Source organism: Ovis canadensis, chromosome 1, assembly GCF_042477335.2.
Source record: "Ovis canadensis isolate MfBH-ARS-UI-01 breed Bighorn chromosome 1, ARS-UI_OviCan_v2, whole genome shotgun sequence".
Classification (NCBI taxonomy): Eukaryota; Metazoa; Chordata; class Mammalia; order Artiodactyla; family Bovidae; genus Ovis; species Ovis canadensis.
Window position 1 is genome coordinate 5,612,565 of NC_091245.1, and position 12,195 is coordinate 5,624,759.

General features: G+C 49.8%; 1 protein-coding gene across 2 annotated transcripts in view; it reads left to right on the forward strand.

Annotated features, from left to right (window-relative positions):
• The first annotated feature begins 3,228 nt into the window (after positions 1 to 3,228).
• Positions 3,229 to 12,195, forward strand: part of ASB18 (ankyrin repeat and SOCS box containing 18) — a 77,777-nt gene continuing 68,810 nt past the window's right edge. Inside the window, exon 1 of one of the 2 annotated variants that reach the window (XM_069584714.1) lies at positions 3,229 to 3,498. In XM_069584714.1, the coding sequence (XP_069440815.1) occupies positions 3,294 to 3,498 (205 nt within the window). In that variant the 5' untranslated portion in view covers positions 3,229 to 3,293. The remainder of the gene's footprint in view (positions 3,499 to 12,195) is intronic. The other variant, XM_069584720.1, reaches the window with a different exon arrangement.

The window sequence follows — 12,195 nt, forward strand, 5'->3', positions numbered from 1 at the left end:
CCTTACCCAAAATCCGATCAACTTCCTGTGATCACTACATTTCGTCTCTTTGTATTGACACAAATGAGCTGGTGTTAAATTTCTTTGCAAATGTCAGACATCTGACGCTACAAGGTATTTGTGTTTGGAATTTCAGATTTAAAATCTCTTTCAAAACCCATCATTCTTTGGTTGGAGAAAGAACCAGACTCTGCAAATTAGTCAGATGTCTGCATACAGATTCCCAGAGTTCATTTCTCCTTTCTAGGCAGGGACCCATTGCCAGAGATTCCAGCAATGTCTCCATCAGGGTCCATCAGCAGCCCCTCAAGTGGTCCTGGCTGGCTTCTCTGATGACCCTAACCCATGATGCCACTGTTCCTCTACTCGAGGAGTCTGGGATTGGCTGTTTTCCTTTTAACATTAGCGAGATTTTCTCATAGAAGGCCAGAGTTCAATTACCAAAGAAAGGAAGGCTTAGAGAGCTGACTCACATTCTTTGTCCTGTGTCTGCTGCACCTCTTTAAACCAAAACCAGGACGTGTTCCTGATTTTAAAGGCAGAGTGAACACACTACCTACATCAACCAGGAATACTTTCAGCTGCAAGTCACAGAAAACACATGAAGAGTACATAAGGAATAAAGATAAGAAGTCTGAATTGGCAGCCTGAGGCTGGGACAAAGGTTCAGAAATGTCATCAAGGAACCATCTGTCTCACCCTCTCTTTCTGTTCCACCCACCTGAGTATGTTGAGACTTCATCTCATGTCTGTCCCCTCATGGCTACAATATGGCTGCCACAGCTCCACCCATCATGTCCATGTTCAAGGAGAGAAGAAAGAGAAATGAAAGAAGTGTGAGCCACTACCTCCTCTTTCAATCAAGAAGGCAAAAAACTTCCCAGATGCACCAGAGCAGATCCTGCCCACTCTCACTGGCCACAGCTGTGTTACAAGGGAGGCTAAGAAGTCTGGTAGCTAGCAAAGGAGACTAGGGCAGATATTGCTGACTAAGATCAACATAATTCATGACCAGGGGCCAAGCACATTGTCGCAACAAAGAAGACCCAGGCTCTGCTATGTAGGAGGAAGGAGAACAAATATTGGATAGGAAGTCCAGGGCTGGCTCCTCAAATGCAGATGTAGACGTGTCAGGAAAAAGCGTCAGCATATGGAATAGAAACTGCAAAGACATGCAGAGAAGCTGAGCGGAGAAGGGTGTTTTATTCAGGGTTCTCCAGAGAAACAGAACCAAGAGGGTAGGGGTGTGTGTGTGTGTGTGTGTGTGTGTGTGTGCATAGTCTTAAAATAAAGATGCATATGATTTATTTTTTTAAGAAATCAACGCATGTAACTGTAGCAACCAGTGAGTCCAAACCCTGAAGTGTAGGTCAGCAGGCTGGAGACCCAGGAGGAGCTGCAGGTCTAGTCCAAACGCTACCCGCTAGGAGAATGCCTTCTTGCTTGAGGAGCATCAGTCTTTATTCTTTGAAGGTCTGCAGCTGATTGGATGAAGCCCACTCAGACTATGAAGGCTCATCTGCTTTACTCAAAGTCCACCAACTTAAGCATTACTCTCATCAAAAAACTTCACAGGAACATCCAGAATATGATTGACCAAGTATCTGGGGTAGCATAGCCCAGCTAGGTTCACACATAAAATTAACCATCACATGGGGAGACAGTGAAAAAAGGAAGAGGTGGCAAGACTGAGACACAAGTTGAAGGGGACTCTATAAAAGCCATATCAATACACACATACGTATCGGGTTGGCCAAAAATTCGTTCAGATTTTTCTGCAAAATTTTATGTATGGGCTTCCCAGGTGGCGCAGTGGTAAAGAACCCGCCTGCCAATGCAGGAGACACAGGAGATGCAGGTTCAATCCCTGGGTCGGGAAGATCCCCTGGAGGAGGAAATGGCAACCCACTCCAGTATTCCCGCCTGGAGAGTCCCATGGACAGAGGACCCTGGCTGGCTGCAGCCCATGGGGTCAGCACAGAGTTGGATATGACTGATCACAACACCAATATATGTATAACTGAATCACTCTGTGTGCTCCAGAATCTACCACCACATTATAAACCAACTACGCTTCAATTGTAAAACTATGCTTAATCGTTTAAATTTTAAATATAGGAAACAAACTAGGTGGGGCAGAGAAGAAATAGCACCGAAGGGCACGAACTTGCAACCAGTGGATAAGTAGGTCCTGGGGCTCCAGCGCACAGGAAGGTGATAATAGACAACACTGCTGTGGATGAACATCAAACTTTCTAAGAGACTCAAAAAACTGAAGGATCTATACCACAAAAAAAGAAAAAAACTTGCCATTCTGTAACATGATAGAGGTGTCAGCTAACACTATGATGACAATCATGTCACAATATATAAATGCATCAAATCAACATGACCTACACCTTGAACTTACACAGTGTTATATATTTCAATTTTTAACGTATCCAAAAACCAACTTTGAAGCTAAATGGCCCAGCCTGGGCCCCTCAAATTATCAGAGCACCCAGGTGCCACTGGAGCCCCTGTGTTTTGTGCCCAGGTTGATGGAAGAGATACAGGACCACTAGAGACAGGTTATGGGGGGAAGCCCCCTACCCCCAAGGAATGCGCAGAAACCAACATCAGTGCCTTGCACATCCACTGGGCGTGGAACTGGATGCTTTAAGCAGAGGTTCGCATCCTTAAGAAGTACAGAGCCTGCCGCTCACACTTAGGATGCTTGTCTGTGTTCACCTACGTGCCGATCTTGTCTTCTAGGGACCGGCCAGTCCATCTCTGAATTTAGAAACCAAAGATGTCCCTGCATTCTCCTCAGTTTCAACTCAGGTCCAATTTATAGTCAACCAGACTCTCTATTTAAATGAAGTGAAGAGGTACAGTGCTGTATTAATAGAATGTTACAAAATGTTCCTTTCAACAGCACAGAGATTTGCAAACCCAATCTTGGGGAAGAGGATCTTAAACATTCAAGACAGTCTCACTTTGACAAAAGAACACGTTGGTCAGCAGTGCCCAGGACAGCCTGACTTTTTACAACCCTATGCTATCTGCTTCTCCCACTCACAGACGCCTTTACTGGCCCCCTCTGTAGGATCCTAACGGAGGCCTTGGGGAGATTAATTCCCGTCTCCGTGAGGAAGGGAGCAGGGAGGGCTGCTGGCAGGTGGCCAGTCCCCGGGGCTGTAACTGACCACGTTTCTTCTATTTATAGGCTCGCCCACAGCCCTGTCCACACAGCTGCTGACTCTGGACTCAGCTGAGAAGAACGATTTGGTGAACACACAGGCGACAGCACAATGTCGGTCTCCGATCGCCTTCCCGATTACCCGGTCAACTCAGATTTCGTAAAGAAATTAAAGTCAGCCCTGGAAGGCAGGGATGAGGCGAGACTGAGGGACTTGATCTGCGCTGACGTTCGGCACGTGGACGCCGTGATAGAGCTGGCTAACGACGACTGGATGAAGGACCCCTCCGCCCAGCTGCCCCCCGGGGTGCTCGCAGGTAACCGCCGCGTACCTGCTGGGTTCCCCACTGTGCACACGCGAGGGGTGGGCTTTTGAGTGTGGAGGGCAGATGGTTGAAATGGAGAATGATACATGCCCAGCTCTGCGATTACTATTTATTAGCATATGTACGTGCTGCCTATATTGTGTATACGTATATGTACACAGCACATACCTGTGTTTATATACAGTATGTATCATATGTCATAGTATGTATACACATATTTAATACGGAGACTTCCCTGGTGGCTTAGACGGTAAAGCGTCTACCTGCAATGTGAGAGACCCGGGTTCAATCCCTGGGTCAGGAAGATCTCCTGGAGAAGGAAATGGCAACCCACTCCAGTATTCTTGCCTGAAGAACGCCATGGACAGAGGAGCCTGGCTGGCTACAGTCCATGGGGTCACAAAGAGTCGGACACGACCGAGCGACCTCACTTTCACACAGTCTTCACTACGTACATACACAGTGTTCACATACATATACTGCTGCTACCGCTAAGTCGATTCAGTCGTGTCCGACTCTGTGCGACCGCAGAGACGGCAGCCCGCCTGGGATTCTCCAGGCAAGAACACTGGAGTGGGTTGCCATTTCCTTCTCCAAGGCATGAAAGTGAAAAGTGAAAGTGAAGTCGCTCAGTCGTGTCCGACCCTCAGCGACCCCATGGACTGCAGCCCACCAGGCTCCTCCATCCATGGGATTTTCCAGGCAAGAGTACTGGAGTGGGGTGCCATTGCCTTCTCCGGATACATATACTAGGTTGGCCAAAAAGTTCCTTCAAGTTTCTCCATAGCATCCTAGGGAATGCATAACATATGTAGATGCCACGTATATAAATATAGATAGCATACACATAGTGTGTAGTGTATGTACACCCTAGGGAAGTGAGGTCCCTCAGTCGTGGCAAACTCTTTGCCACCCTGTGGACTGTAGCCCACCAGGCTTCTCCGACCATGGGGTTCTCCAGGTAAGAGTACTGGAGTGGGTTACCATTTCCTTCTCCAGGGGATCTTCCCGACCCAGGGATCGAACCCGGGTCTCCCGCATTGGAGGCAGACGCTTTAACCTCTGAGCCACCAGGGAAACCCATGTACACCCTATAAGTATACATATGTATACAACATATATATTGATATATGCTGTGCATACTTACACACGTGTGTGTTAGCCACTCAGTCGTGTCCGACTCTTTTCAACCCCAAGGACTGTAGCCCGCCAGGCTCCTCTGTCCGCAGAATTCTCCAGGCAAGAATACTGGAGGCAGTTGCCATTCCCTTCTCCAGAGGATCTTCCCAAACCAGGGTTCAGCCCCGGGCCTCTCACACTGCAGACAAACTCTTAGCCTCTGAGCCGCCAGGGAAGCCCTATACGTGTGCACACACACACAGTGTACATGTGTGTTACACAGGCGGTAATTAAGGCAATACCAAAAATTTTTAAGAGAAAAAGTAAACTATGTCACCCACATCCCAACACAGGGCTCCTTTCATTTCTCCGCTCTTTTTCCGAGCTAGCCCGTTTGCACGTGTAAGTTTCCTCGACTTACAGTCATGGGGGGGATATAATTTTGTGCTCTGCTCTGCTGAGTTAATATACCTAAAGTGTTTTCCATGTTGCTACCTGGTCTTCTTAATTTCAATCACCTATTGAGGTGATTAACCACGAGATACTTAAACCAAATTCCTCCAAGAAGGGACTGTGCACTTACATTTTGGCTACTATCAATAATGCTGTAATTAGTGTCTTTACCAGCATTCATATGCTTTTTTTCTTATTCAGGGTTGTGTCCTTAGGATAAATCCTTAGGAGCAGAATTCCTGGGACAAGAATAAATTCTCCAAATTGTTCTCTGAAAGGATTTCTATTCCATCAGTGAATGTGTATGTCACGTCCCACCCTGAACATTACGGGTGATTAATACTCACATTTAAATCTCCAATTTAGTCAGCGTGCCCTGGCCCTTCTCTAATGCCTGCTCACCCGCCCTCTCTTTACTGCTCAGGACCAAGTCTTATCCACAGGGTTTGGGTTTTCTTTGCAGACCTGTTCACATGTGACCTGTCTAGTCAGGTCCTTGGGCAATATCTCCTCATGTCTTCATATCTCTTTTGACACCTTGTGTGTCTCCTTCACATAACATAGATATAATACCATTGTCACGCTTGCTGAAAATATTTTCCCTGACCTGAGATTAACTTTTAATTGCACAGGCTGCTTCCCAGCTCTTCAAATATGCCCTCCGCAAGCCTCTCTTGACTCCTAAGGGATGTGCAGGCTCCCCTCCCCACACAAGGCAAATTCTTTCCCAACATACATGTGTGAGTACACACACGTGTACCATCACACACACATGTACCTTCACACACACACACCAACACGTGCTCACGTAGGCAGGTCACCAAAAGGGAACACACTTGGGCCTTTGGTGCTGGCGAGTGGTGATGTAATGTGATGAAGGGCAAGATCAGAGCCTGGCATTTCCGGGCAAGACCGGAGCTTGGCACTTCCGAGGGAGTGGCTACCCGTCTGCTCCTCCCTCCCCCAACCCTCCTCACCCCTCAACCACCGCTGCTTCCCGTGCTGCCTTTCACCGGGGGCGAAAGCAGCCTGCAGAAGGCTTTAGGGAGAAACCGTCTCCTGCTTCTTCTCTCCTTGGTTTCCCCGATACCTGGGCCCCAGTCAGGGCGAGGGCCCAGCAACCGTGTGCCCAGGGAGCACCCCGCCTCTGTTCAGACCTTAGCTCTGCCTGGATGGGCCGGGTCCTACCGAGAATGTACACAGTACAGGCATCAACCCAGGAGCCTGCACGGGGGTGCGGAGGGGACTCTGACCTCCTCCCCTGCGCCTCCCGCAGGAGTGCTGAGCTCTAGGTTCTGCACTTGCCCTTCCGAGCCAGCCTGCCCACTGCCTGCTGCTGGGGTGACTTGGTGAATCGCATCCTCCTGGCCCCAGGCTCTCTGACCCCTTATTTGGTGCAGCTAAGGCCAGGTGCTGCGAGGAGCAGAGAGGGCAGAGTATTTGCTCCAGGAACTCGTCCCTCCCAGATGACCCCTGTGATCTGGCTTCAACGTTGGGCTGAAGGCTCAGATCCTGGGTGTCAGCTTCCCTGCTTGCCCCTTGAGACACAGGGAGTGGGGCTTCTCCGGTGCCTCTGGAGACCCCATCGCTTCCCTGAGCCCTGCGTGCCTACGAGATGCCCTGAATCCCCGCCACCTGCTTTCTGCCGGGATTCTGGCTGGAGCGAGTACCTGCTCCTCTTTCACAAACCTATCCCAGTGGGTTAGGGCTTTGTATATTTGAAGTCCCTGTGTTAAAATATCATTTCTTATTCTTACAACAGCTCTGTGTGTGTGTGTGTGTGTGTGTGTGTGTGTGTGTGTTAGTCGCTCCGTCGTGTCCAACTCTTTGCGACCCCATGGACCCCACCAGGCTCCTCTGTCCATAGAATTCTCCAGGCAAGAACACTGCAGTGGGTAGCCATTCCCTTCTCCAGGGGATCTTCCCAACCCAAGAATCGAACCCAGGTCTCCTACCTTACAGGCAGATTCTTTTTGCCACCTGCGTTACCAGGGAAGCCCAACAGCAACCTTGGTTTGTTCTTTATTCACTTTTTTCTGGGGTGCGCTGGGTCTTCGCTGCTGACCACTGGGTGTCTCCCGTTTCAGCGCACAGACTTCTCACCGCGGTGGCGCCTGTGGTTGTGGAGGGCGGACTCTCGGGAGTTGCTCTAGGGCGGCTCTGGAGCCACGGGCTTCTTTGCCCCTTGGCCTCCCGTCATTCCCTTGGAATCTCCCCTAACCAGGGATCGAACCTGTGTCCCCTGTACTGGCAGGCAGATTCGTAACCACTAGACCACCAGGGAAGTCCAGTCTGTTCTTTTGATTCATTTATTAAATAGCATAACTGTTTTCACAACAGGACACACGGTCAGTGCTACACGTTAATATCAATTACAGGTAACATCGGACTATTTTAAATAGCTAAACCTCTCAGTATTAATAACATGTTTTTATTAATCCAAGATAAAAATCCAGCCTCTCCAACAAAAAGTAAAATATTGCTTATTTTCACATTGCTGATTTCCTGCGCCATCTTTATTGTCCCCACCTTTTTACTGCACACTTGAAACCAATGAAATCTGTGTGAAGGGGGCCTGTTCCGTCCCACGATGAACCTTTAGGTTCTAAATCACATCCGTATATACTTCTCCCTGCCCAACGGCGCAATTCAAAAGGGCAGGGACAGGTCAGTGCTGCTGACAAGCTGTCAGGACCTGGGCTTGCTCCAGGTTGTTTTCCTTTCAGGATGCTGGTAACTAAATGATTAAGCGCGTGGCCTTAGGGCACATCCTGTTACCAGTGATTTTATTGCAGGGGAAGCAGTAAACCTGGGCTTGAACCTGGGGTGGAGATGCACGAGGCGGCTGCCGCTCCAGCTAACATGTGAGAGCGGGATTTGAAGGAAGCGTGACAGGTCAGGAAACAAGATCTAGTTAGGAGGTGATGGAAGGAGGGTGCCCAGGGAAGAGATGGCAGGGTCTAAATCCAGACAGTGGGCTAGATGAGTGAGAGACGGAGGTAAGTGACAACGCTGAGAAACACTGGGAAGGGCTTCGGGGAGAGGAGAGGACAGGAACACCAAGCCAGACAGAAATCAGAGGGATCTGGGACTGTGACGAGGTCTGAGCTTTTGCTGTGAGCCCAGGAGAATGAGGGGAGACTAGAAACAAGACTAACTCACAGGATGGGCCCCCAAGAGTGCAGAGCCCAGCTGGTGTCATCAGAGGTAGCCTGTCAGGCACCTCAAGGAGCCCTGGAGTGAAACGCTCCAGCGGGAAAGTTGGGTTCAGCCACCAATGAGCTGTGTGGCCTCAGAGAAGTCACGTTCCCTCTCTGACTCAGTGCCTTTACTTGTAACTAGTGCATGAGGTTTGATTAGTGCTTCCCAAGCAGAGGACCCTGAGCAAAACTCCATGGAGGAGCACACCTGGGATGCGGTCCCTGGAGACCCAAGCTGTCAGCGGATGCTAGGGGACAGGGTAAAGGCTTGCGTGGTTTCACCACCAGCAGGGGGGTGGGGTGGGAGTCGGCAGGTTTGAGGGAGGGGTTGGAGGTTTGCAGACACTCTTTGGGAAATGTGGCTTGGATCACTGTTGAGGCCCCGTCCCGCTCCATGCTTCTCTCAAGCCATGACCCCCAAATCTCACTGTCTCAGTCTAAAATGGAATGAGGCTGCCTTTTTCCAGAGTGTGGGAGTAAGCGGAATCTTTCCCGCGGGAGGGGTAATTGTGAGTCCTCCAGCAACACACCCCAAAGGAACAAGAGCCGTCTGCATTCAGACCTACACGTGGGGGCTTTAGAATGTGTGGTGAGTGGTCGGAACTTGGGGCGACACCTTGAAATAGCGCGCACATTGGGAATGGATACAGGAAAGAATTTCAGTTCTCCCAGGGAGGAAGGTGAAGATGAAGGGATGATGCGTGAGAAGACGGGCAGGGACCCAGCAAGGGGCGGGCTCTGAAGACGTCCCCAGACCAAGAGACACAGGGCTGAAGATCAGGCTGAACGGCGTTTCAGGGAAAGCAGAGGCTCTATCGTCCATCCCAAGGACAGCCCTGGCTGAAAGAACCCCGAGTACTGTTTACAGGACAATAATTTGCAGCAGTAAGATAAGTAGCCGTTCTTTCTGCTTGTCAACATAAATATCCAGGGACCATGTTTTGCTCAGTGAGATCCCCATGCTCATGTGTAAGCTTATTACTCTTGCAAAATAGAGCAGAAAAAAATAATTATTATTTATTTCTGCAGATCCGTGTCAGCATCCCAGTAAAAGCATAGGGAAAAGAGGAACCAGCCGGGAAAATGTCGGGAATGACGTGTTCTGGAGAACCCTTCAGGTGTACATGGGGCCCCTTACAGAGGGCAGAGGGCAAAGGAACTTCAAAATTCAGCCTCGGCATATAACAGGGCCAAGTGCCGAACGTACCTGCCCTGCCTGGCCATGGGGCAGAATCGGGGTCCTCAGTCAGGTTTTCCCTTAAAGATGCAACCCACCTGTGCCCTTGGGAAGCCGCCTGCTGTCCTGCAAAGATGTACCTGGGATGCCCCGTAGGGTGCTGGGAAGTGCATGGAGGTCTCTAGCGGGCATTCAACCCCAGTCAGACCCAGACTGGCCCCCTGTGAGGAACCAAGGAGGCTGTCCTGGAGCTGGGCAGTGTGTGTGTGTGTGTGTGTGTGTGTGTGTGTGTGTGTGTGTGTGTGTGTGATGAGGGGAACAAGTCTGAGCTCCAGTTTATCCACAATCTGCTCCCTCATCTTTCCCACCTACCCCCTCTCAACAAAAACCTCCCCACCAGGACAAAACCCAGGCTCACTTAGATCACCCCTTCTTCTAGATCCCTTAGAAGGCCACTTCCCCAGAAAGCCCACCCTGCTCACCCAACACACAGACCCTCCTCCTCCCGCCACAAGAGTGCAAAGCCCTCAATCTCCATCTGTTACTGAAACACAAAACCTTGCTGAGCTAATCTTTATACCCACTGAATGTTTCATTCTCAAATATGACCTCCTTGAGATCAAGACCTTTGCCCGGTATCCAGAGCCTGGCAGAAGGCCTTAGCCCTGTGTGTGCTCAGTCATTCAGTTGTGTCCAACTCTTTGAGACCCCACGGACTGTAGCCCACCAGGCTCCTCTGTCCATGGGATTCTCAAGGCAAGAATACTGGAGTGGGTTGCCATTTCCTTCTCCAGGGTATCTTCCTGACCCAGGGATCGAACTTGCGTCTCCTGCAACTTCTGCATTGGCAGGCAGATTCTTTATCACTGAGCTATCTGGGAAACCTGTGAAAGTGAAAATGAAATTGTTCAGTCATGTCTGACTCTTTGTGACCCCATGGACTGTAGCCCACCGTGCTCCTCCATCCATGGGATTCTTCAGGCAAGAATACTGGAGTGGGTTGCCATTTCCTTCTCCAGGGGATCTTCCCGACCCAGGGATTGAACCCAGGTCTCCCACGTTGCAGGCAGACACTTTAACCTCTGAGCCGCCAGGGAGACCTATAGAAAGGCTCAAACTCTGGGTGGCCTGCCTGCACGGGCAGGCCAAACTCCTTAGTTAACATCTACCCAGGTGGACACAGTCTGCGTTTCCAGACACGATCAGAGTGAGTCTTTCAGCAAATAAATATTTGATTCTACTTTCTGCTAAAGCCAAGTCTGTGCTGTTCAGTATTAGCAATAATGGAATTATTCGACCTCACCTCTTTGCAACACCTATCAGCTCAGTGACTTGAGAGAACACAGCAAGGGAGAAAGGATGGCGGGGGAGGGGTGGAGAGACCCTGCTTGCCCCCCAAATGCATCAACTGTACAATTTGGTAACTGGCGTAATCAAACTACTTAAGAAACAACTGATTACTAATTGCTATTATTAAGGATGTCAGCATTTCATGATTTTGCTGCTGATATATTATATACAAGTCAAGATGCTACTTGAATTCTTGATTGAAATAGAAAAACTAGAGGCATTATGTTGTGTTTGGGGTAATGGTATTTAAGCATCTGGAGGCAAGTTAAAGAAATACTAATTGGGTTTTTATTAAGAGAGCTCACGCCGCCACACATATAGGTGCAGAGTGAGTGCGGGTGAACGTGGGATGGACAAGGGCCCAGGGGAGTCTGCTGTGGGATCCGGCTGTTCCTTCAGTCAGCGCGATGTGTAGTGTGCACTGCGGTCAGGGCTACACCCACCTCCTTCTGCATGGAGGGGAAGGTCCCCCACGGAAAGCTCAGCAGTTGAATGTAAGTTAAATAAGCACGACTCCCACCTTGGAGGACTCACATTTGAACAAATGACAAGTGCATGTGCCTCGACGGTGTAATGGCCACAAGAGACTAGCAGCGACGAGACCTGGGTTCAAGCCTGGCTCTCCCGCTATCTGTGTGGTCCTTAACCTGTATGGGCTGTTCTTCCGTCTGAATCTAATTTCCTCATTTAAAACTATCAGACTGTTGGGAATTCCCATGCAGTCCAGTGGACAGGACTCAGCTTTCACTGCTGAGGCCCAGGATTCAATTTCTGGTCAAGGAATTAATCCCGCAAACCACACAGTACAGCCAAAAAGAAAAAGAAAAAAATAATGGGATTAGTGGGGTCGTCTCTCCAGGGTGCTTCCAAATGGGACGAACTGGAGCTCTAAGACAAGCATGTGGTGCTTTTGGAGATAGACAAAAACCCTGTTGCCTTCATGGGTGTGTAGAACGGGCTCCAGTTTCACAGGAACCATCGGCTCCAGGTCAGATGGATAGGGAAGGTGTCTCCTGGTGAGAGGTGGGTTTATCAGCTTGACTCACCAAAGAGCAGCAGCCTTGCCCAGAGACAGCCTTGTTCCGATAATTAGGAGAAAAAGTCTGCAGACCAGAGCCTGTCCGTGCTATAACGAGCCCCAAGTGGAGACAATGGGGGAGGAACTGAGTGCAGTGAGGATTCTAGTTGGTCTGTGTTTCCCAAGGACTGCCATCTTTCCCACTTTCCCAGCAGAGGAAAATGAGGCTCAGAGAGGTTGAGTTCCACATCTCAGGTCCCACAGCTGCAGGAGGGGGAAACCCAGAGCTCTTCCCGCTGCCCCGCATGCCTATAATTGTCCTATGGCTGCATCTACAGGCCGGACACCAGGGTTCTCGTGTGTTCCCTTAC